Source organism: Bos mutus, chromosome 6 (genome assembly GCF_027580195.1).
Source record: "Bos mutus isolate GX-2022 chromosome 6, NWIPB_WYAK_1.1, whole genome shotgun sequence".
Classification (NCBI taxonomy): Eukaryota; Metazoa; Chordata; class Mammalia; order Artiodactyla; family Bovidae; genus Bos; species Bos mutus.
Window position 1 is genome coordinate 68,970,904 of NC_091622.1, and position 27,015 is coordinate 68,997,918.

Sequence of the window (27,015 nt, forward strand, 5' to 3'; positions counted from 1 at the left end):
ATATCTGATAAAAGTCAAGGTTCCCTCTTGGCCAGTTTTCTTTCTTTCTTTTTTTTTTTTTTTTACAGCTCAAGCAGGCAAGATTTATCGGGCAAGCAGTACACTTTCGGGGCAAGAGAGTGGGCCAGCCCCCACAGAAGAGGTCTTGGCCGGTTTTCTTGACTTAATCAAATACCAATCTCTTATGAGGTTGCACTGCAAAAGGCATCAAAAGGTACCTCTGCGTATTGAGATTAAAACTAGTCTTTTCTCATCACTGTTGTGGCACTGTGGTTTTGCATATTAAAAAACTCATATACAATTTTGATATCACAGCTTTTTTATAGCAGGTTTTCAGTGTTCTAAATTTGGGTTTATGGTGAAACTAAGTAGGGAATTTTTATATCCACAGTAATAAAATCTAATGGCATTTGGGTTGCCTCTAAAATAACTTGTAGTTTCTAGAGAGCAGGCATATGGACAGCTACTCATCACTGACAAAAATTTGAACTGCCTCACTGCCATCTTCCATGAGCCAAACCAGGGTCAAGGTGGTTTGGCCTTTTCTTGATGCTTTTTCAAGGCTTATTGGTTGAGCAGCACGTTGGGTTTTTACAGTTACTAGCTATATTGTGAATTAAAATAAATGACAAGAGCTTTAGTAATTTTCTGTAACATTTAAGAAAATAAAGTTTACAAAATTCTGTGAGCATTTTTAGGGATAACCCGTAGGAGGTGTTTGTCAGTGAAGGTAACAACATGGCTTTAAAAGAATGAATTACTAGGAACTTTTAAATAGTGATGGTAGAAATGCACTTAGTATCACATACTAAAGGACAGCTATATAATTTTTGAAAAATATTTATTTCTCATTTGATGAACACTTTTCAGCAGTGCACTTTTATAATCCTGTGTCTGGAAATTGTTTTTAAAATGCCCATAATGAATGCTTTACAGACCTCAGCACATACCAAATTTTAATTAAACTGTATGATTTAAATTCAGTGGGAGCATACAAACCATATCAGCTGTTGAAGAGCTTTATAGTGAATAGAAAATTTTAGCTGTGGAGTAATGAGAAATGTTCCACACTGCATAAAAATTAGTAATGTTTATGTTTTGAGAATTACATTTTCTGAGGTGTAATTGGCTTTCATTAGATCCTACTTTTCCTGATGTTACAGTTTAATATTTTTACAGTATAGCCTTCAAATAAAAAAAAAAATTTGACAAGATAAATACATTGTTTCAACTTAGCTTACTTGTGATTTCCTATTTTTCTATAACCCATCATTCATTCTATAAAAAAGTGCCAGGCCAAGAAGCAATGGTGAGAGTTATTTTTCCTTTAAGTTCTTTTAGCATCCTTGCCAAGCAAGCATGGATCATTCCTGTTGTACTTCTACCATTGACAGCCAGAAGAATATCACCACATCTAAAAAGTAAATAAATGAACAAGGTATATGATTAACATTTTGAGCCAAAGCTGAAGTTAATGCAATTTTTATGGTGGTCCTAGTTTTTGCTGCGCTTCTCAGTTTTGATTATATTCTAATTAAGATTCTCCCCACACCCATCACTTAAATTCTGTCAAATTCTATTATTCAGCTTGTTTTAGAAAGAATTCTAAAAGTATCAGAAGTTTCTGTATGGGATCAAGAATAACTTAATTTTGGATTTCTTGGGAATGGAATGCTACATAAATGTTTCAAATTTATGACCAATAAAAAAAGGCATAGTAAATATATGCCTTATTTCAAATGGGGCCAAGCTTTTGCACATAAAAAACACAATCTTTGAATATAAGTTTTTTGTTAAGCAGTCATTATTATTACCTGATTCTCCCATCATTGTATGCTGGTGTTCCTTCAACAATGGATTTGATAAAAAAAGGTTTGTTTCCATTGTATTCTTCATAACCTCCTACGATGCAGAAGCCTAAACTTCCAGCTGTATTTCTTCGTAATATAACATCTTTACAGTTATACAGGTACCTTAAATAGAACAAAATCAATGTAAATGTACAGTTAATTTGAACTCATAGTAATTAATTACTGTGGTTCATCTTCCATTCCCTTTATTGGTATTATTAGGGTTAATAGCACAGGATGGGTCTCACTCAAAATTGTCATAGCCCAGTAACCTTTGTGCTAAAAAAGCTGGCTTTTTCTAATTGAACTTATCTTTTCTAAACACCCTTTAAAAAATGAGGCCATCTATTTATTACATTCTGTTTATATGTCTACTAGGAAAGATTCATTTTCTGCTTGAAGATTTAACCCCTCAATTTATATTAAAAAGTTAGTTATACCTAAATCTTTACTGATGAACCACGTTCGAGCATACTTACAGTACCATATTTTTATTATAGATATAAATAATTTTTAATGAAGGAAATTCTTTGAATAAATGGTTAATCTGAAAAAATTTAAACATAATCCTAATTAATGCATTGTCTGAAGTATTATTTTGACTTACAGTTTATACATAGTTCTACATATTTGATAGGTTATAGAGAAGCATTCAGGCCACATAATATAGTGAGTGGAGATTAAGGTACATTTAAAGATAATAATGATTCATATCGAAGGGGGAAAAAATCAGCGATAAACTGAATTAGAAATAGGAGAATGACCACAGGTCTTCTGTAAATGGGTAGAACCTTCAGCTAAAATAGAAAATTAGATTGAGGAAGCTGGTCCTTTATTATTCAGTGGCAATTAGATCAGTGTTAACATAGATGCAAGCTAAGTACAAAACTGTGTTACAATTATGACAGGTATGTCAGGAGCTAGATTGGACTCCAGAATCCCCAGGCCAGCGTTTTGAAAGGAAATTAGCATTTTCATGTTGGTAAAAATCAAGATACGGTGATTTTGTTTATAAACTGTACATTAAAATATTAACTGATTTTTGAGAAACCAATAAAAATCTCTTGCGAAACTTTTTTAGTGATAAAATTGGTTATTGTTATCGACCTTGCTAATCAATGTAACTTTTTCTTGGCATTTCGACTCCCATTTGAAGTAAAATAAGATTTGGGTTTGATGGTGGGTAACTTTAAAATGTAGTACTAAAATTCAACTCAGTTTTTTTGTTTAGTATCTGTCATCATAGAGCATTTACAGTAATCAGTTTCACTGAAATGACAGCTGAAAAGTATTGATTTCATTACATGAAACAACCATATTTTTACTGTAAAATGTTTATCTGCTGTATTTCACAGTAGGACTTGATGTTAGTAAGTTCACCTTACAGGAGTCGTGGAGTTTTACACAGTGGCACCCTAACAGCTCGTGTTCATAGCAGGTAATTGTTCCCCAAACCCCAGAGCACTAATGTCCTCACCTATGCCAATACTTGGGGGAAAGCAGGTGGGTGCTTCTTATCCAAGGTTATGACCAAATATATCTCTCTATTCTTTAAAATATATGAACGGGTACAAAGAGCAGTACTCAAAAACTTAAGTATTTCTCATCCTTTTGACTGTCTTTTCATTAAGTATCACCTTGACTCTCTTACTGAATATTTTATCCCATGTGGACAAGCTATACAAATAACCATCTAAAATTTTTATGTGCCAATAGAAAATTTTCAGCATAACATTGTCATAAGTGTGTCTTTTTTCTTAGACTCTTGTTTTGTTACAAGTATACCATGCTCTAAGCACTTGGTATATATCAGTGAACAAAACAGGTGAAACCCCTGCCCTGTGTAGCTTTATTCAAGAGAATTTCAGTGTTAACTAATTTAATTTCATTAAGTGCTTTCCTTCAGTTAAGTATTTATTTCATTATAGCAGTGAGAACTCACTATGCTAAATTCTCAGAGTCAGATCTTGTTCAGTTGGGACTAAGTTTTAGGGCATTTTTTTCTTAAGTTGAATTACTTCACTCTCTACTGGTAAATGTGGCAGCTGTCTTGGTCAATGTTGAGGATATACCCTTGAGAAATTAATTTAAAATCTAAATTTAAATGTGAGCTTTTTTCCTATTCTCGGTTCTCCAAATTTAGGCCTAGTTGTGAAGATTTGTGGAGAAGGTAATGGCAACCCACTTCAGTACTCTTGCCTGGAAAATTCCATGGATGGAGGAGCCTGGTAGGCTACAGTCCATGGTATCACAAAGAGTTGGACATGACTGAGCTACTTCACTGGTGAAGGTTTAGCATAGTGCAAAGAATAGTGATTAGATCTGGTAACAGAATGCCTGAAGAACTATGGTCAGAGATTCATAACATCGTACAGAAGGTGGTGACCAAATCCATCCCCAAGAAAAAGAAACACAAGAAGGCAAAGTGGTTGTCGGATGAGGCCTTGAAAATAGCTGAAAAAAGAAGAGAAGTGAAAGGTGAAAGAGAAAGATACATACCCAACTGAATGCAGAGTTCCTGAGAATAGCAGGGAGAGATAAGAAACCCTTCTTAAGTGAAAAATGAAAAGAAATAGAGGAAAACAATAGGATGGGAAAGACTAGAGATCTCCCCAAGAAAATTGGAGATACCAAGGGAACATTTCATGCAAAGATGTGCACAGTAAAGGACCAGAAACTGCAAGGATCTAGCAGAAGAGATTAAGAACAGGTGGCAAGAATACACAGAAGAACTATACAAAAGGCCTTAATGACCTAGATAACCACAATGGTATGGTCACTCACCTAGAGCCAGACATCCTAGAGTGTGAAGTCAGGTAGGCCTTAGGAAGCATTACTTCGAACAAAGCTATGGAGGTGATGGAATCCCAGCTGAGCTATTTAAAATCTTAAAGATGATGCTGATGAAGTTCTACACTCAATATGCCAGCAAGTTTGGAAAACTCAGCAGTGGCCACAGGACTGAAAAGGTCAGTTTTCATTCCAATCGCAAAGAAAAACAATGCCAAAGAATGTTCAGACTACCGTATAATTGCGCTCATTTCACATGCTAGCAACGTAATGCTCAAAATCCTTCAAGCTAGACTTCAGCAGTTTGTGAACCACGAACTTGCAGAGGTACAAGCTGAATTTAGAAAAGACAGAGGAACCAGAGATCAGATTGCCAACATCTTTTGGATCATTGAAAAAGCAAGGGAATTCCAAAAAATCTGATTCATTGACTGTGCTAAAGCCTTTGACTGTGTGGATCACAACAAAGTGGAAAATTCTTAAACAGTTGGGAATATCAGACCACCTTACCTGCCTCCTGAGAAACCTATACGCAGGACAAGAAGCAACACTTAGAACCAGACATGAAACAATGGACGGGTTCAAAGTTGGGAAAGGAAGTACATCAAGGCTGTATATTGTCACCCTACTTATTTAACTTATATGTAGAGTATGTCATGTGAAATGCCAAGCTGGATGAAGCACAAGTAGAAATCAAGATCGCCAAAAGAACAAAAACCACCACAATACTGTAAAGTAATTAGCCTCCAATTAAAATTAAAAAAAAAAGATTGCTAAAAGAAATACCAGTAACCTCAGATATGCAAATGACACCACCCTAATGGCAGAAAGCAAAGAAGAACTAAAGAGTGAAAGAGGAGAGTGAAAAAGCTGGCTTAAAACTCAACATTTAAAAACGAAATTCATGGCATCCTGTCCCTTCACTTTATGGCAAATAGATGGGGAAACAATGGAAACAGTGACAAGATTTTATTTTCTTGGGCTCCAAAATCACTGCACTGACCGCAGCCATGAAATTAAAAGGCGTTTGCTCCTCAGAAGGAAAGCTATGACAAACCTAGACAGCATATTAGAAAGCAGAGACATCACTTTTCTGACAAATGTCCATATAGTCAAAGCTGTAGCTTCTCCAGTAGTCATGTATGGATATGAAGGCATGAAGAAGGCTGAGCACTGAAGAACTGATGCTTTTTAATTGTACTGGAGAAGACTTGAAAGAGCATGACAATTTTAAGGACTTCCTAAAAAGAACCACACCTCTAAATGTCAGAGTGTAGACTGTTACCCCTTTTGCTTTCGAAAATTACTAGAACGCCAACTAGGGATCATGCAAACAAATGTGAACTCCATGTTAAAACTGAAGGAGAGCCACCAAAGGCAGTGAAAGTCAGATTGTAGATGGAAGTAAGGCTGCCTACACCAGGGACTTGCAAACTAAGCCCTCAGAGCCCTGAGCCCATGGTGAGTGCCTCCTGATGTGCCAAATGCCATTCTGCAGACAGCACCAGACCCAGTTTGGCCAAGAAGAAGGGCATGAGTGAGGCAGTGAAAACCCAAACAGATAACCCACACAGGATGCATGCCTGGAAATGCAAGAATTAGCAGCCTGTCCGAAGTTGCAGCTTGTCCTGGTGGTAGGGTGGCAGAAGGATGTGTACTGTGAGTGGCCCTGCAAGGCAGATCTTAATTGGCTTGAGAGAAGTAAAACACACAATTCTATTATAAAGAGATGTTTCTACCACCTGGAAGATGGTCCTGATTCCCTCCTTTGATTATAAAGTTCCAGCAAATAGCCACTCCAGGAAAAATTTAGCTCGAAAGAATGAACCAGTAGAGACACATGATAAAAGATGGAAAGTTAGCAGTAAAAACAGTAACAGACAAAAAACAACTCACCAGAAGAATGCTGCCACAGAAAGGAACTGCTGCTATAGACAAGGAAATTTATAACACCAGCCCTTTTACTATGAATTTAAAATATTCCTGAAACAGCGGCTCTATAAGAGATAAAGGCAGAGACCCAAGATTCCAAGGGGCAATAAAAGACAAGATGAGAGGAAAAGGGTTGAGAAGAAAGAAGTGGAAGAGAAAAAAACAAATATATAAGTGCCTACAAAGGCAAAGATGAATGACTAAAAACTTTGGAGTATGAAGAGGCAGTCAAACAAAGCAAAATGAAAGTGAACAGATGAAAATGATTCAAGAGAAAAGACACAAAACAAAAAGATAACAAATACATGTCTGAACTCCCTGAAAAGAAGAACCCAAATAACAGAGAACATTTATCTCGAATGTTAGATGCAAAGAGCAAGCCACATGGCGAAGGAAAGAAATGAGACGGATCTCATTTCTCCACATCACCACTCAGTGCTAGTCAACAGTGATATATCACCTACAAAGTCCAAAAAGAGATGATGAGATAGTTTCATAACCAAGTAACCTGTCACAGGGCTGTACAGATGCAGCATGATTTCTTTAACCAGTTCTTACCAGTAGTGGGCATGACAGTACTACAGTGAGTATCACTGTACCTTATGAATTCTTTTCTCAGCATTGCTTGTGAAAGCTAAGAGGGAAACAACCCAGTGTCCACTACCAATAGGACTGGCTGAATCAATATAGCACCTCATGCGAAGAGTTGACTCATTGGAAAAGACTCTGATGCTGGGAGGGATCGGGGGCAGGAGGAGAAGGGGACGACAGAGGGTGAGATGGCTGGATGACATCACTGACTCGATGGATATGAGTCTGAGTGAACTCCGGGAGTTCGTGATGGACAGGGAGGCCTGGCGTGCTGTGATTCACGGGGTCGCAAAGAGTCGGACACGACTGAGCGACTGATCTGATCTGATACAGGAGAATACTCTCAGCCATGGAGAGGAAGAGGCAAGCGGATGTGTCCTGATGTGAAATGATACCAGTGTATATTTGTAGATTTTAAAAAGTATGGTATAGCACATTGTGTGTTACCATTGTATGTGTGTGTGCATCTGTACCTAGACCAGGGGTCAGCAAACTACAGCCCAGCCCAACACCCAATTCTATAAATAACCAGCCATACCTATTCATTTATGTGTTGAGCATTTACTGTTTATGGCTTCTTTTGCACAACAGCAGAAATGAATAGTGGCAACAGAGACAGAAAGACCCTCCAAACCTACACTCTGTGGCCCTTTTCAGAAAAAGTTTACCAACCTCTGACACTGACACTCCCTGAAATATTACACAAAGAACTGGTAACCGTGACCTCTGTTGAGCAGATCTGAAGGGCAAGGGCTGAGAGAGTCACTTTCAGAGGGTCACTCTGTTACCCTTTGGTGCCTCTGCATGTTCACTTTGCTTATTACATGACTGCAAGGAGATAAGTGGATGAAGGAAAATAAGAATTGCCAGGGTGACAGCAAACCAGTGTTGTCATTTCATGCTTTCTATTCTTAAAGGAAATGAGCAAAATTCACGTTAGACTTCTGGCAAGAGCAGGGAAGCGACCTTCCTGGTTGTCCAGTGATCAAAACTCTGCAGTTCCACTGCAAGTGGGGTGCGTTCGATTCCTGGTGGAGGAACTAAGCTCCTGAAAGCAGTGCCAACAAAAAAACAAGTAGGGAAGTGCTGTGCCAAGGTCAAGGGCAAAAGGTAGAGGGAGAGAAAGCCATTCACTTGGTTGTATTTGGACTGAAAAAACATCTCACATTTGCTCTGCTTTACATGAATGAACAAGGAACTTCATTGTATGACACATAGCTTTCAAGTTCAAACATACTTCAAAATGATCTATTTTAACAGACTGCAGGCTTAGATTTTTTTAATATAACTTTAATACTCTCTTCCACTTAGGCTCAGTTTTAAAATTTTTAAAGACTTTTAAACTCAATGCTCAATTTTCAACCTAAAATGTACTCATTTTTAAAAACATTTTATCAAGTGAAGGCTCAAAAAGGAATCCCGGTTTGTATTTAAGGTAAGGTTGTTTTTTAAAACCTCATTTAAAAATTAGAGGCCAACCTATTCCCACCCGCCAAATGTACTCAAACCAAACATCGTACTTTCATTCATTTAATCCTTTGCCAGCATGTTGTCATCAGCAATGCCCATGTTTAACATTGAAATCACACATTTGGGATTTTTAAGGCACTCCTTCATAGGCCAAGAGTTCACACTCTGATGCAGGTGAGCAAACCTCAAGTTTATCTGTCCTGTGAATATTTGATTTCTGTATCTAGCCCTGAGCAAGGTTGCTCCCAAATCTTTTCCTGAACTTCTAAAACACTTAACTGGCTTCCCTATAAGGCTCTAGTTACGTCTCACTAGAATGACAACCCAGCCACTTTCTGAAGGCTTACACAAGAACTTTACAAGAGTAGGAACTAAGGAGAGGTGATCTGAGCCAGACCCTCAATCACACATGCCCCAGCATCTGCGCGAAAGGAAAATGTGCTGCTGTGTCGCTTTGTGTCTAGCCAGGGCCACCCAAAAGCTGGGTGAAGAGGGGAAGAGAGGGGAAGCCACGGAAGTTTTGCCTCTGCAGGTTCCCAGTGCTGCTGCTAGCCAATTTGGAAAACGGGACCTTCCCGTGGCTCCAGGGTGTGTGAACACAAGCCCCTTCTCCCTGTCCGCTGGGCTTCCTGCTGCATGTATGACCCACACCACCATACATGGCAGCCCTGTAAGCTCCTCAACAGGAGTGCCCATATTCAGGCTTTCATTCCTGCCTGAGGATTACTGTGTTTTCAGTTACAAAAGGGAAGACGAATTATTTCAAATAGACCCACAATCACACATGGGTCTCATTAAGATTGTTAGTGCCCAGAATCAGCCCAAGAGAGTGAAACAGTGGTCTACGAACTATAATTGTTTCCTCCCACACCTCCCCAAGGATGTCACATTGGAACTCACCGCGGTAATTCCAGCCACATGACCCAAGAGGGGAACCAGTCGCTGGGTGGGGCTGTGTCTTGGTCAGAGTCCAGGGCTGCCAGGCTGCTGTCATCTTCCTGGGGCTCATACTCTTTGACTTCCAAAGCTTTCAGTACCACTGAGGAGGACGTGCTTTTCAATAAACCAACTGCCTCACTCCGGCTGACTTCAGTCAGTTCAATCCCATTCACATTCAACAAAATGTCACCTAGGGGCCAGAGAAGCAGAAGCCATTCTTAGTGAGGCTGCAAATGGGAACTTCTGCTGGAGAGGATAAGGGGCGGCGCTGACCAGGATGTGGAAAAGTGAGGGCAAAGGACACCCTTGTGACGTGAGGTTCGTTCTCACATAGCAAATTGTGAGCAGCGTGCATGTTGCAAAGTGTTGAAAAATTGTGTGTTGGCGGGGGGGGGGGGGCGTGGGGTCAGGGGTTTCTAAACGTACATGTTGGTATTCGGCTCTTGCCTTTAAAATGGGGGGAAGGAAGGGAGCGGGAGGATGAGAGGAAGACAGAATAGCCATATTCACTATTTAATCAGAGAAAACCTACTTTTTTTTCCCCCTTCTCTCCCCCACCCCCTATTTTTAGCACAAAGGCAGAGCAAGGTGGCAAAAGCTTACACAGAGCCTGGCATGTAGTAGGCACCCAATAAATACAGATTGAGTAAATAAGCTTCGCATGAGATTAGGCATCTCTTTCCTTAGAGTACCCTGGATCACATTAAAGTAGTGAAACTTTTCACCAATGAGAAAGTATCTGGCGTGGTATTTTCACTTAATATTCATTGAATCAAATCATTTTGCCTATCCAACCCATAAATACAGTTCACAAACAGTTTCATCACTGGTCATTCCAGCAAAGAATCACTTAGAATGAACAGAACCAAATTACTCCACTTAATAGAGGCAGCTTGCTCATAATTGCAGTTCTTCCCTAAATTAATGCTTGGCATCCTTGGCAGGTACTCACTTTGCCAGCAAGCAACGTGGCCCACCGTCAAACCACATGAACCAAAAGGGGTGAAACCCAGTCCAGCAACTATATTCAAACCAATCATGGTCAATAAGTAAGAGATGTCCTGGCCAGATCACCCTCACATTCTCTTGTTAATTCTGGAAACAGTTACCTAATCCAGGAAGCCACACTAATTCCTTTTAACACTCTGCTGCCCTAGTTCCTTAAGTCTCTTTACTTTTTACCTGTTTTTATTCTTCCATCTCTGCTTATGACTCCTCCGGGCTCAACACTGATGACATAGATGGGCAAATCCCACTCTGTGTGTGATGCGCCCCCTGCAACGGTCATGCCGAGTGATTCACCAGGGTCTTTTCGGACACTTACTACTTTCTCATGACAAGTGACCACAGGATGGAGGGGCTAAAGGCACAGACGGAAAAAAAAAAAAAAAAAAACATACATATATATATATATATAGCACATTTGTTCACAAGTGGGTTTGAGTTGCTTATATACAAAAACTACCAAAATTGCATAAACATGTGATGGAGGTTCTTAGAGGAAGGGCGGGGAGCGGGGAAGAGTTGAGGGGAGACAGATGCAGAGAACTCACTTGGTCCTCACTACAGAGTTACATTATCCCAAATGCCATTGGCTGACACGGAACATTTACATTTCAAATGGAGATGTAAAAAATGGAAAGAGGAATAGGGTGAAGACCACTGGAGAAATATTAAGTATACAAAGTGAACTGCACCTGAGATTTTTCATGTGACTCATTTATTCCTGATATAGTGAGTCAACATTTCATGAAATTTGTCACTCATGAATATCAGCACTTTTTTCTAAGTTAAAAGAGTAACCATATTTAAAGTAAATGGTCCCAGTTTAATTTATTCAGGTAATCACAGAAATCCACAAAGAAAAATAATGAACTTCATAGATATTATCCTCTAAAAACTCACCAATATCTGGGTTTTCCCCAGCTGACAACTTTATTCTTACTTTATCGTTCTAAATAATGTGCAGTTATACCCTTTAATTTTATTACATAAAATATACACATTGTATTAATAGAATAACTTCTAAAATTAAGAGAATTGTGATTTTGATTCAACAGCACAAGACTAAAAACATCAAAGCCATATGCAACATTATCTTGAAAGCATTAAGAGTGAGTCAAGGAATATATATCAGTGAATATACATCAATATATATTTTTCTAAAAAGTTATTCTCTTTCCTGCTTGGGCAGTGACCAAGCAGATTAAGTCAGCATGTGCACTGCAAATAAATCGTTATAACACCTGATCAAACCTCAAGGAGGTTTATGGTTCAAAACATAGCTGATAGTTCTGTCTAAAGAAAGAAAAAAATTTTTAATTTGACAAAAATAATCATGTCAGAACAAAATGTAAGCGTGCTTCTGAAATAAGAACTTGTATTAGTTTTTGCATATTCATAAAGGAGCTCTGAAAGAAAAAGGAGGTGAGTACTGGGCAGGGCAGATATGGGTGAGAAACTATGCTTTCCATCTTTTGAACTCTCTGAATATATTATGTATTCAGTAAACCAAATGGGCTGTAATCAAACTTCTGTAAATTTGATGGTTTTCATAATACAGAACTAATGCTTGCATGCACAGAATCAATTTTTAATGCTTCATTGTGAAGCAAGATAAACCTAGGATTTTTGAGCATTTATTACCTCATCATTTCCTATGGTTTTAAATAACCCATGTCTCTTGTAATGGTTTTATTATCTACAGTAATGCCATGTGAGTGTACCCTAGCACACTGAGCATAGCATTTAACACATTGATGACAGTAAGTACACATCTGTTGAATAAATGGATGGATAAACTGCAAGTTGCCACACCTTGTTTTTGATAGTAATAGAATAATAAATTGGAAATTAATAATTATAGCAAGGTATATGCTGCAGTTAGTACTTCTAACATCAGGGGTGTGTTTAAATAAACCTTAGAACTTTGAAGTGCCCTGTAGAGATGGGTTGTGCAGGTGATGTAGCCACACTCAATCGTTCTTCAGCTTTTCAATTGGCTAAAAACTTCTCTGTCTCACAAATCTTGGTTTGCCTTCTTTTGGTATTTCTTTGAATCATTAAGTGCCTACTTTAAAAAAGCCATATTACTTCCTAAACAAAAAAAACTTGAGTAGGGTCATGAAAAACTAAATCATCACGTCTATATGTTTTAATTTTAAATACAGCACTGTGTGTGTGTGTGTGTGAGAGAGAGAGAGAGAGCGAGAGAGAGAGGACATTCCAGAGGGCAGATAGAACTATAAATTAAAATAAAAATAATTACAATTTCCCACTAGGCCAGTCTGTTATGTAGGTTTTCCAGGAACTGGACACATGACAGAAGGTTGCAGCAAAAATTTGATCAGATTACCCTATTTCCATGATTCATGATGGTTAGGTGGAAGGGATCATAAAGCCACAGTGCTGGTGGAAGCCGCATTCTTAGTGCTTTAATGAACCAGAATATAATACGGTCTAGTTAACTCACACTGAAACTTTAAATAATTGAGCTAATAAGCCAGTTTTCCATTAACAGATACCATTGGTTTAATTTAAACACTAATGGTATTTATTACCAAAAAGACACCAGGTAGTCATTATCCATAAAAGGTTTTAGCAGGAGGTACTTGGTTTTTCTAGATTGCTTATTGTAAACAAACCTAAAATTTATGGATTTATGGGGTATGGCTGGCTGGCTGGAGGAAGGTGAGGTGGTGTAGCCTTGCAGGCTATGTAGTTAACAGTATACAAAGCAGAGATATTCCAAAATAAAAAATCTGCATCCATTGCTCAAAAACTCAAACTTGTGAGTTGTTCCAAACTGAAACACAGCCTGATATAGAATGTAGGCATTCCTAATATCTGTTGCAAGAAGAATGGGCTACCTATAAGAGTTTAGTGACAAGTGATTTAATGAAACCAGGTCTCAGGAGAAATGACAGCTAGAAACTCATTGCCATCACAGTAGGATGCCAAGCAAAGGCATAGGACTAAGCAAGGTTTGTGTTACTTGGATACCCATCCAATGGGGAGGGTACAATACTGCCTCTAATAAAAGCCACAGACAAAAGTACACATTAGCCTGAGTCACCTCACTTAAAAGACGCTACAAATTGCTGACCTGAAGGAGGCAGTCTGCCTAGTGATGCATTCTGCTTCATCCACAGTGTTTTAAAATTTTTCTGGAATTGAAAACCATAAGGACATATGCTCTGTAATTTGTCCCAATCCCCATCACTCCCTAATATTACATGAACTTGAATGTTTTTATTATCTTCCTGGGTATTCTTGCAAAAACAAACACACTAAAAATAGAAGGGGAAACAACCCTGGTGGTCCAGTAGTTAACGCTCATGCTCCCACTGCAGAGGGCATGGGTTTGATCCCTGGTTGGGAAACTAAAATCCTGCATGACTTGTGGTGCAGCCAAAAAAAAAAAAAAAAAAAAGAGAATCATTCATTTTCAGGCAGATTGGGTACTTCAAAAGCCAGAAACCAAGCCACCTTCCTCATTTCAATGTGAATAGGAACCGTCCTTAAACAAATCGCCTGTTTTAAAAATAAGACATCTTTTTGGCTTAGACTAGAAATTAGGTCCCATATGAGGTCTGGTTTTCACGATTGAGTTTCAAAACACTCCTGTACCTTTCCCTCTCCTCCTTGGAAAGGAGACACCTGTTATCTCACCATGTCGCGAAGATGGGATTTGGGGCTTTTGTTTTACAAGACAAGTCAAACAGTGTTTAAGTGATGAAGTCCAGAGATGACACTTAGAAATGTTCAAGTGTGCAGGCTTCCCAAGAAAGAGCTCCCTGCAGGACCAGTGGACATATCCCGGCTGGGCCTCACCTTGGGAGTGTTGCTCCTGTCCCCTGGCCCCAGGGACTGGCTGCCGTTGCTGTTCCAGCTGGCTTCCTGAAAGATGTCAGGACTGTGCCGCCGAACCTGGCGGGACACGACGAGGTGAACACGCCTTTCACTGGCCTGCGTGATGAGACACAGGTGTTAGCCACTTGGAGCTTCCATCCTAAACATCCAGCACCAATGACTTAGCGAGATGTCAGTCTGGTTTTACTTTTCTTTTTAACTTTTTATTTTGTGTTGGGGTATAGCCGATAAACAGTGTTGTGATAGTTTCAGGTGAGCAGCAAAGGGACTCAGTCAATGTACGCCTGTATCCATTTTCCCCCGAGGTTTTACCTTTTTTATGGAAAAAAATGATTTCCCACATTCTCCATGATTATACCCACTTTGTAATTTGGCAAGAACTTGAGTTATTTCTTTTATCCCTATACTTTAGGTAACGAACATCACTTCAAGGGGAGAAACTAAGGAACATTTGACTCATTCAACAGTCTTTGAAAAGACACCGTTGGGCATTGCTAACTTATTTTTAATGAACTGCACACAAGCCACGACTGAAGGACTTTCCAGCTTGAACAGAGTGTACTGTGTAAAGTTGCAGCCTAGTCCAAATCCCAGACCCAAGGTCTAAGACCAAAGGCAAAGAGTAAAGAAAAGAAATGGAGTTGGTGACGGCAACACTCCCACTGCAGGAATACGAATCCTGTGAGTGACAGTTTCAAGCATCTGAGTATTGGAAAAGATGAGCATTTCAGAAATCTGAGGATGACAGCAGGCTCTAACACAACCTGATTTGAAGGCCTTTCCTGATCTTTTTTTTAAATGTGACAGTCACTAACTGTGTTGACCAGTCCTCTCTGCTATGTACCCTGACAAAGAGAAGCTGCACTGCTTATTAGGAAGGTTGATTCCACACCATGAACCTACCAATTGGCTCTCTGCCACTGAGGAGTTTCACTTGTGTCTGAGAACACGTGGGGTCATTATTCTAGAACAACTGACTACAGAGGTTCCAGACCTGCAGGCCAGATAGACGAAACCTTGGACCTATGAAACATACCTAACAAGGCTTCCTGATGGCCCAGGCTGAAGGAGCCTGCTCACCTCCCTGTCACTTGAATAAAAGCTGACTGTGGCTGAGGCATGGCTGGATTTGACTGGAAACCAGGAAAGAGGCTTGGGGACCAGGGAGGTGGAGAAGAGAAGACCAAGTTCTAGGCATTTTCCCTCTACATTCCCTCCCCTAGCCCCCAGCATCACAGCACAGGTGGATGGCGGCCTACCTGCCCTCTTCCTTCACTGGCACGGTTCTCAGACCATGGACAAGTCAGGTCATGAAAAGAGGCCATGGAAAGTCCATGTTCTTCTCCATGAGCTCAGACAATGGGAGTGGAGTTGTTCACTTCCTGCCTCTCTGCCTCTTCTTTCCCGTGGCCTGAAAGTCACTCTCAGGAACTAGGATCTTGTTTTAAAATCTTAAGCAATGAGAACCCCACCAATGAAATCAGATCCCTACAGTTGCCTAGCCCAAAACTTTGTGGCTTTACATTCTTCTATTAATATCTCAGGACTCTTTAGAAACGTAGGGGTCATCAGCTGGGTGGTTATAATATAGATGAATGTTTAAAAACAGCTGCTAAAGTACAGTGCCTGTTGTAAACATCATGGTGGATGGTGGGCCAGGATGATTCATTTCACATACATGTAGAAAACCCTACAAAGAAAGTTTAAGTCCTTCACTTCCTCTCCTTCATATCAAGCTTGATCATCACTTCTGCTGCTCTGCCCAGTCATCACTTACAGAGTTGTCTCCCCTGCTCATTTGCCTATCTCGAATTCCCTGATGTTTCTCATCATATATAAAGCTTGTGTCAGACCAGGATAAAAATAACAAGCCCAGGAAACAACAGCGAAGTAAGCTGACATGAAGAACTATGGTACTAGCCAACTAAACTCAGTTCTTGGAAGAGGATTTTGTAATAGCTTTTTCTTTATACTGTAAGCCCCACTTATCCAAATGAGGTTATCTCTGGGAACTTTTTGAAGCAAAAGTCACTAAAAGATAAGAAGTGGCAAACATTCAAGTCAAAACTTCAGCTGCTGAGTCCAAATATGCTCTTTATCTTCAGGGAAACTCCAACATTTTGAAAGATCTCAGTGGTAGGTTTGTATCTAGGCCCACGTGCTGTGCCGTGTTCAATTTGTACTAGCAGCAGCTGCAGGCCTAAGCACCTAATAAGAACTGAGAGAATCAGAGACAGATTGAATCAACTCGCTAGGCAATATCCCAAATGCCAAGGAGTAGCCTGTAAGAGCTATTTAATTCACATTTTCCAGCATGAATTTCTCACTGGATTTTCAAATGCTGGCTCTGGCAGAAATAACACTCCAATAAATAACCCTGGTATCAATTTACTTGGAAATAAATTCCCTGCAAGGCTAGATCCCGGGCTCTTACCAGCCACCTTATAAATTGCTCTCAGAGAGATGCTATTTGATGCTCTTTCTTTCCAAGTATTTGAAGTTGAAGGTGGAAAATGGGCTAATGTGTTTATCCTGGCTTTAACTCTCAGGAGAGCTGGATTTAGGGCTGAGAAACAGCCCTTAGCACCAGATAGCCTTTCTTTCCACTGGTTGAATGTAGTGTGAATGTGGGATGAGTATGAGAAGGAGGGGGGGAATCATAGAAAGACTGAATGAAGGAGGGAATGGCAAGAACTCGCTTATTTCATACCCACATAATCTGTGCCAGGAGGAAGGGGGGCGGCAGACCTGTTGTTTAATTCTCAAAAGAAGAGGGGGCCCCGCTTCTTTCTGGCATATCTTGGGATGCTGTAATTTGGGCAAAAGAACTGTTTAACAATTGCGACTCAAGTAACAGACCAAGCTAGAGGTAATTTTCCTCTCCTCTCTTCTCTCCCTTAAACATTCTAAATTTCAATCCAGACAAATTCTGGACATAGAGGTTACAAGCTGCACAGTCTGACTGCAGTACCATATTTTTTCTATTCTAAGCACCCAAGCCTTAAATTCCTCTTCTCCCTTCCTTGGTTAAGGGGAAGGGATTCTAATGGCCTCCACCTTCTCCCCTGTGGACCTCCACTTGCTGGCAGGCCTCTCTACAAACATTCTGTCCCTGCGGTTGACAGGTGTCTGCTAGACTAGCCTCTAAGAGCCTCGGGGACAAGGCTTCTGCCCTCAGGGTGTTGTCCTACTTCAGGAAAAGTCTGAAGCAGATGCCAAGGAGACATGAGTAACACACATAAAAGCCTCCTGAAGTGGGACCAATTACTCCTAGCTGAAAAAACAGGACAAATCTCATATTCAGAGAAAACCAGAAGGTTAAAACTGAATAGCATTTCTCATGGAAAAACTTGTTTGCTTTTGTTTCATTTAATGATTTCTCTGCTCTTTTGAGATTTGACTCAAAGCTGCCAATCATTTTTATATGATGAGAGTAAGCAGAGGTCACAAATGACAAGCATAGTCCAGCAGCCTCACTTATATTTAGCCCATTTTAAAATAATACAATGCCATCCCTCATAGCTGGAAGAAGAAGAGTCTGAGAGTGCTACACTGATGTTTTCCAGGGCGAGCATCTTCCTGTGTGTTCAGCTTGGAAATAGCTCTTTTCTTTACAAAACCCACTGCAGTTGATTGTCAGGATGCAACAAGGACCAGGCATTTCAGAGTAGAGAAATGGAAATCAAAGATGCCACTGCACCAGAGGCCAGGACAGATGTTCTGCAGAGCTGTGCCCTGGAGCAGAGTAGGACTCTGTACTGACCCACTGTGGCATGGTCTATATGGAGGCTAGTTAGGGCAGGGCAAGAGCTGATAGACTACCTGTACTTCAAAGTGTGGTGACCAAGCCAAATTCTCTACCTATTCATGTCCAAAACACTGGAGTTAGACCAAATGCACACTAGCATTTGCTGCTTTATATGTGTGTGTGTGTGTGTGTATACACATATATACACACACATGTATATATATATATATATTTATACATAAACACATATATTTAAGCATACATGTGTGCATGCATGCATGCTAAGTCGCTTCAGTCTTGTTTGACTCTTTGTGACCTATAGACTGTAGGTTGCCAGACTCCTCTGTCCATGGGATTCTCCAGGCAAGAATACTGGAGTGGGTTGCCATGCCCTCCTCCAGGAGATCTTCTCGACCCAGGGATCAAATCTGCATCTCCTATGACTCCTGCATTGCAGTAGATTCTTCACCGCTGCACCGGGGAAGCCCATATTTTAGCATATGTATATATATGCTTAAGTAAAACATTTTGTAAACTGTAATTTGTGTGGGTTTGGTCATTGCATTGACATATTAGCTTCAAAAAATCTCAAGTTAGGAGTTACCACACTCCTGCCCCCTCAGTGCTGCAGAGTATCATTCTATACAAAAGCCTGACACAGGGGACTCTGAACTGACTGATGGGCAGCCTGCTTCAGTTCCCCTCCAACTCCTTGCCGTGTTGTAACCCAGTGTGTGCTTCAGTGCATCCAATGACAGTGAAGTCACGGTGTCCCACGGTGGTGCGGGCCATTTTTAGACAGCACTAATTAGCAAGTTAGCCCTTAGGTTGAGTTTAAATTTGTCTTTCTCTTGCTTGCCCATTGGTTCTAGCCATGTCCTCTCAGGCAACCCCAATCAATTCCCATGTGACAAGCCTATTTGAAAATAACTCTCATGGCCCTCCCTTAGCTCCTCTCATTTCCAGGTCAAGGATTTCTAGTTTCTTTCATATTTAACAAGTCACCTCAAAAACATGAACTCTGAACTCACTCTGATAAAGTTGAGTTGGGTGTGTGTATGAGAATTAGACCTAGAAGATATATCCTGGTCTGACCAGCAGAATAAAGTGTTTTTGGATGGACCAGCTGCACCCAGTACTTTATTTATGGAGTTCCCATTTTGTCAATTCACATATGCATAAAGACTGTCTCTGTTCCATGGGGCCAAGACCTCCATAGGTGTCTGTCTTGGTTATTGCTGCTTAATTGAAAGATGACAGGGAGGTTCCCAAGATGCTGCTGTGAACACATCACAGCAGTGCAGCCTGCCTCTGAGATCACGTGTGGCACACAGACCACACACAGCCATGCAGGCAATAGGAGGCATCCGAACAGGGTTACCCCTGATATGCTAGCAAAGTAACAAAGTTGTCAGCTGTTCCTGCTGACAGAGCAACATACTGCACAGTGAGGTACAGAAACAAAATCCTTGCCCAAAGGTTCTGCCAGTGAGCAAGAGAAGAGCTGAGAAACAGAAACATGTCTCCCTACAAGGAAACCCTCCTACACTGTTGCTGGGGATGTAAACTGGTGCAGCCACTATGGAAAACAGTACTGCAGTTCCTCAAAAAACTAAAAATAGAGCTACCTATTACTTTGCCAACAAAGGTTCGTCTAGTCAAGGCTATGGTTTTTCCAGTGGTCATGTATGGATGTGAGAGTTGGACTGTGAAGAAAGCTGAGCACCAAAGAATTGATGCTTTTGAACTGTGGTGTTGGAGAAGACTCTTGAGAGTCCCTTGGACTGCAAGGAGATCCAACCAGTCCATCGTAAAGGAGATCAGCCCTGGGTGTTCATTGGAAGGACTGATGCTAAAGCTGAAACTCCAATACTTTGGCCGCCTCATGCGAAGAGTTGACTCATTGGAAAAGACTGATGCTGGGAGGGATTGGGGCAGGAGGAGAAGGAGATGACAGAGGATGAGATGGCTGGATGGCATCACCGACTCAATGGACATGAGTTTGAGTAAACTCCGGAAGTTGGTGATGGACAGGGAGGCGTGGCATGCTGCAATTCATGGGGTCGCAAAGAGTCAGACATGACTGAGCAACTGAACTGAACTGATGATCCAGTAGTCCTACTCCTGGACTTATATCCAGACAAAACTATAATTCAAAAGATACATGCCTGCCTGTGTTCATAACCGCACTATTCACAACAGCCAAGACATGGAAGCAACCTAAGGGTCCACTGACAAGATGAATGGATAAAGAAGATGTTATGTATATACAGTGGAATATTACTTGGCCATAAAAATTGAAAAAGACCATTTGTAGCAACATGGATGCACTAGAGATGATCATACTAAGTGAAGTCAGACAGAGAAAGACAAATATCACATGATATCATTTACATGTGGAGTCTCAAATGACACAAATAAACTTATCTAAGAAACAGAGACAGACTCAGAAAACACACCTGCGGTTGCCAAGGGATGGGTTTGGAAGTTTGGAATCACTTTACTATATAGCAGGAATTAAAACTGCATTGCACATTAACCATGCTTGAATAAAAAAGTTAAAAGAAATCTCTCTCACTGGGCAGTAAGTTGGGGGCTCCAGAATTACAACTCCAGGTTGAGCTAATGGGGCAATGTTAATTGCTGGTCTCTATAAAATGAGCTTGGTGAAGGCAAATCCGGTATGTCGACTAATTCACCATTGAGACTTTAGCTCCTGGCACAGTCTAAAGAGAATTGTGAATGTCTTTTAGACAGGCAGCAGCCAACTTGAGCTAAGGGTGACCAGAGTTGGGCCAAGAAGAAAGGAAATTAAGGAGGCTTTGAGGAAAAGTGATGAATAGGACCTTAGGGTTTGATGAGGGTAGAAAAGGAGATTTGAAACAGCAATTTGATCTATTTTTCCCACTAGACTTTAGCTGCATGTACATCTTTATGTTCCCAGAAGTGTATTTTCAAGTGCTAAGAAATTAACAACGACAGTCTGACTTATACAGGGTCAAACAGATGTCAGTGACAAGGTCAAAATAAGAATTTAGGTCCTGAACCTCAGCAGAATGACCTAAGTCCTCAAACGCCATTTCTTTTATGGCAACCGGAAATTACTCTGATTGATTTCATTCCATAATAATAAAAAACAAAACAAAATCATGTGTGGAGACATGAGAGGTGGGGAAGGGTAGTGAGAGTTGGGGAAGGATAGTGAAGTTTCGAGATCCCCTAATATTTGCAGTGTAGCTGAGCAGGAGATTCACTCATAAAATTCTGAGTTGAAAAACTGAACAGTTTTTCAAGTCATGCTTGAACCATGAATGCATGGAATCTGGAGCTTTGTGTTAAAAGCCATTTGGACTCTAAGAATTCAGCTCAAGAAGAATGTTTTCAAAATCTACGTACTGTTTAGTCTTATGTGCTTTAAAATTACTACCATACCACATTAAGAAAATTTGTTTAAATAGGGATTATATTAGCTGCACTAATCTGTAAAACACATATACACACACAGAACTCTTACTTCATTGGCAAATCTTACTGGCTCCAGAGGACAAAAGTTCTGCCCCTGAGCTTATGAACTGGAACCACCTATTTAGAACAAGTGTAGGTAATGTGAGTAGTCCATTATTATTAAATTTCTGAATCTGTTTAAAAGCCTATTATATCTTTCTAGAAAGTCTGAAGAACCTGGTTGTCAGTTGCTCTTTAGTGAAATAACTTCTCACTTAAACATTAATTCATGTGAAAGGGAAAGAAAATCACATAAACCTATATTAATGAGAGCTCATCTTATCACAACCTCTGCAAATGGTTTTGAATTATTTTAGCTTCTGCATCAAGTATGGTAAGTTGGCTAAGAAAAAAGGGCACAAAGGAGATACTCGAATTTAAAATCCATCATTGCTTTCTTCATTTATTAACTATATACACTTGAACTCCTAGATATATATTCATGGATTCAGAATTGCAGGTAGATGAGAGCATCTCAAAGCAGGTATAACTCTCAGCAGAAATCATTCTCACATTGAATATTGGATGGATATATGTGGAACCTTCCAGGTTTGGGATGCTGAGATGTCCCAGGGTCTGAAATCTCTGGCCATATTTCTTTGTTCTATTATTTTAGGTATGACACCAGACAGTTGTCCCTTTCATGCAGAGATTCTAGTCATGGTGCTCAAAAAGCTACAATTGACAACAGAGAAAAATAAAGTTGTACTAGTTTCTAAATAAGTCAAGTGCCCCATATTTGAAGCTTCCATCTCCACCAGGTTTCTCTCCAAGAGGCATTCGACTTTCAGCCTAACTCTAGGGTCTGGTACTTAGGGCTTCTGCTGAGTAAGCCAATGTTAGAGCTCTACATATGTAAAGTTGGTCAAATTCAAAACAGTTGTGGCTTCTCTGTAATAACTTTTCCCTGAAATAATGTAGAAAAAGGTAGAATGTGTGGGACTGTGGGCGAAAACATGACCAAAAGGGCATGTTGTCTGGGAATTTCTTTGCAAGACAAACATGATTCATGGAGTGGACACACCAGGCCAGTGCAGCCAAGGATTGGTTGGAAATTTGACTCTCAACTTTTGAAGGGCATTTGGTTTAATCCCCCCAGCTGGGTGTGTGTTACAAGTATCTCATGAATAAAATCCACACTTGAGGTCGCTTAACTGAGTTTGCTCAGCATTCTACTTTTTCCATTTCTAACTCATATGGCCCAATTTTTTTTCCCCCTTCTTCTTCCCCTGCCTACAAAGCACATTGGCTTTGTTGGGTAAGCAGAAGAATCTTTTAGGAAATCCCACTGTTAAGCAAGATTTTATTTCATAAGTTAACATTCTCAGGGAAAAAATTTTTTCCTCTTCTGTTACTAATCTACAAAAGTAGAATGCCATGTGTAATCAAGATTTTTCCAAGTGACATGAGTAAGGGAGTTTTTCTTTTGTCTATTGTGAAGGATAGTTGGCAGGTAATCTCTAGACTGTGAGCTGCACAAACTGACCTGCAGAGGGAGTTGACAAGCATTAACAGGGAAAAAACTGATGATCACCCAAGAGTCTGCTTTTTAAAGAGAAAAGGCATGCTGAGAGTGCAGTTTCTTAATAAAGAAAAAAAGCAGGGCTCTTAATTTTCCATGGATTAATATTTTCATAAACAATGTCTATTTCCTGTTCTCACCCATTGGCACATACAGGCTAGACTGCCTGCTCAGTGCTGACTTGACTGTATTTGGGGAGAGATGGGAATGTAGTTTAAGCTCTACGAGGCCAGGACTGTGTCAGTCTTGTTCACCGTTGTCCTACACACCTCTTGACATTTAGAAGGTGCTCAACCAATAATAACTGAACAAATTCAAGGGGACAAAAAGACTTCTACTTTGGGGGAAAATAATGTAAAAGTGGATTTGGTGCTTTTTCTTCAGTAAACGGTTTGACAAAAAATATCCCTATGAGATGAAATTAATGTGTGAATTATATAGCAAACTCCAGGAGATAGTGAAGGAGAGGGAAGCCTGGTGTGCTGCAGTTCATGAGATTGCAAAGGTTTGGACACAACTTAGCCACTGAACAACAACATAACCTGCTAAATTTATTCATTCAAATATTTATTGAGTGTCTCTTACTGCCAGACATTTCTCTAATTGCTTGAGGTAGAATACTGTACTATATACTATGCTAGATTGGCAGGTATTAATCAAATAATTTGTTAGCAGAACATAAGATTAGAGGATATAGAATTGAGGGGAAGGATGCAACTTCACTTTCACTTTTCACTTTCATGCACTGGAGAAGGAAATGGCAACCCACTCCAGTGTTCTTGCCTGGAGAATCCCAGGGACGGGGGAGCCTGGTGGGCTGCCGTCTATGGGGTTGCACAGAGTCAGACATGACTGAAGCGACTTAGCAGCAGCAGCAGATGCTACTTTAAGCAGGATGATCAGTGAGGGTGTCTCTGAGGTAACATTTGAAGAGAGACCTGAGTGAAATGCAGGAGTATACAGATATCTGGAAGAGTCTTTCAGAGGGTCAGCAAGATCATCAGCCTTGGGTTGAGAAAGTTCCTAAAATGCTTGAGGAGTAGCAATAGCAAGAAGGCAATGTTAAGAAGAGCATGGTTAAACAAGGCGGAGAATACCAGAAATCCTCCCATTTGCTTAAGATATGAGGTTGGAGAGACTACTAAAGACCAGATTACATGGCTCTGCTGGCCACTGTAAGGATTTGGTATTTGAATCTAAGTGTCTTAGGAAGCACTGGATGGCTGAGGGCAGGAAAGTGATATAGTGGGATTAACTCTGTAAAGTGGTCATTCTAAATGCTGTATGAGAGTGGAGATGGAAGCAAGGAGACCAGTTAAGAAGTTCTTGCAGCAGCCCAGACTAAAGGTGATGGCAGCCTGGCTGATGGAAGCCATGGAGGTGGTGAGATATATTACAGGCAAGGGATGTGGAAGAGAGTCAGGACACTTTTTGCTCTAAGTAACTGAGTAAATGACGTTGTCATTTCTAGAGTTAAGGAAAGACTGAGGGGAAGAGCAGGTTTGGCAAGGGGTGGAGAGTGGAGAGGCCAAGGTTTCACTTTTGAATATTAAATTGGAGATGCCTTTCAGACATTCACATAGAGATACCAAGTAGGCAATTGGCCACGTAAGTGTGGTGTTCAGAAAAGTCGGGACTGGGCATGTGAACTTGGGAATGGATGACATAAACTCCAGAAGGAAATGCCTTTTGTAACTCTGGTTTGTTCTTCATCCGCTCCACAGGGCCTGACCTCAGGCCCCTTAGGGCAGATGGGCATCCACCAGATTGAGAATGACCTTGGAACTGAGACACCATCAAAAGCCCCAGATCAGGGGCCAAAGCACCATGCAGCCTTCCTGTCCTATGGATAGAAGAAGCAGGGGAAGTCCCCTTGCATCCTCTGCCTCAGGCTTTCCACATCTAAAATGACAATAATTTCATCCACTACATGGTTCTCCCTAAAAAAAAAAAAAAAAAAAAACACAGAGATAAGATACTACACACATGATAGTGAAAAGAGTCGCCAACACCTGGAGGAACTCCGTTGGTTTGTTTTGTACTGAGATGATCAAGTCCTTGAGGGGAGGCTCTGTCTTCTGACTGTCATCCTCTGTGGAACTTTGATACAAGGTCCATTCAACTACTGCTGCTGACTCTCTATCTATACTTGAAGAATGAATACTTCTTCATTCTAAGCCACCAAGGGGAAGCTGACATGATGTATGGATAACCGCAAACACATCTTAAGGCCTCCATTCCTGTCCCTCTCCTATGAGCTTTCCACTGCCTCTAAGGAGATCTTTCTAGAAAATCACATCACTTTCTTTCTTAAACCCTTCCAACGATACCTCATGGCCTTAGAGGTAAAGTCTGAACTTCTTAGCATGACTTATTAAACTCTAAATGATCTGGCCCTTCCCTACCACTACTGCCTTATCTACTGTTGCTTTTAAAATTGAATACCACACTCCAGGTGTTAACCATTTCCCTACCTGGCTTTTGGGGAAACATTCTTTTGTGTTGTATCTCCTTAGAATGACCCTCCCTGCCTCAGCCACCTAGAGAACCCCTTCTGATCCCTCAAAACCCCAGTTCAAGATTTTCCTTCTCTGTGAAGAATTTCTAGACCCCACTAAGTAAAACATCTCTCCTTTGTCTGAACCAGTACCAGTAATTTCTCCATGACACACGACCACACCACATGGCAGTCATGCAGAAAAAACCCACCTCTCTACTAACCTGTGGGCTCCTTTGGGAGAGCAACCTAAGAGGTTATCATCTCCCTGTTCTCTGAACGTGATCCAGAACTAGGCAAGAAGCAAAAACTTAATACATTTTGGCCAAATGAAGTAAACAGAAGGGTTAGAATATAAGAGTCCGGAACAAAGCCTGTCTCTAGGAATAAAGCTGGAAGCTCAGTGAATACTAGAAAAGCTCATGGTGAAAAACAAATAATCCAATCAAAAAATGGGCAGAAGATCTGCGTGGACATTTCTCCAAAGAAGACACACAGATAGCCAACAGACACATGAAAAAAGTGTTAAACATCACTAATTATCAGAGAAAGACAAATTAAAACTACAGTGTGGTATCACCTCACACCAGTGAGAACGGCCATCATCAAAAAGTCTACAAATAAATGCTGGAGAGGGTGTGGAGAAAGGCGAACCCTCTTACACTGTTGGTGGGAATGTAAATTGGTAACAGCCACTATGGAGAACAGTATGGAAGTTTCTTAAATAAACAGAGTTAGTCTATGATCCTGCAATCCCATACCTAGGCATATGTCTGGAGAAAATTATAATTAAAAAAGATACATGCAACCCTATGTTCATAGCACCACTATTTATAATAATCAAGGCATGGACACAATTTAATATTCATTGACAGAAGAATGGATAAAGAAAAGATGGTATATGTATAATGAAATATTACTCAGCAAAGTGAAAAATATTACTTTTTTCACACAACCAAGAATTTAAAAATGCCATTTGCAGCAATATGGATGGACCTAGAGATTATCATACTAAGTGAGGTCAGACAGAAAAATACAAATATCATATGATTTTGCTAATATGTAGAATCTAAAAAAAGATATTAATGAACTTATTTACAAAACAAATAAATCCACTGACTTATTGTTACCAAAGGAGAGGGGAGGGATAAATTAAGAGTCTGGGATTAACATATATACACCACTATATATATATAAATATATATATAATATAAATATTATAAAATATTATAAAATATAAATATATATATATATATAAATCACAAGGACCTACTGTACAGCACACAGGAACTATACTCAA

At 40.2% G+C, this 27,015-nt stretch overlaps 1 protein-coding gene across 8 annotated transcripts in view; it reads right to left on the reverse strand.

The window, feature by feature from the left end:
- Nucleotides 1–999: 999 nt before the first annotated feature.
- Nucleotides 1,000–27,015, reverse strand: part of LNX1 (ligand of numb-protein X 1) — a 187,325-nt gene continuing 161,309 nt past the window's right edge. For all 8 annotated transcript variants that reach the window (XM_070372400.1, XM_070372394.1, XM_070372399.1 and 5 more), the window contains 5 exons: nt 14,406–14,540; nt 10,755–10,932; nt 9,534–9,762; nt 1,815–1,973; nt 1,000–1,414 (listed from right to left, as the gene is read on the reverse strand). In XM_070372400.1, coding sequence (XP_070228501.1) covers nt 1,279–1,414; nt 1,815–1,973; nt 9,534–9,762; nt 10,755–10,932; nt 14,406–14,540 — 837 coding nt within the window. In that variant the 3' untranslated portion in view covers nt 1,000–1,278. The remainder of the gene's footprint in view (nt 1,415–1,814; nt 1,974–9,533; nt 9,763–10,754; nt 10,933–14,405; nt 14,541–27,015) is intronic.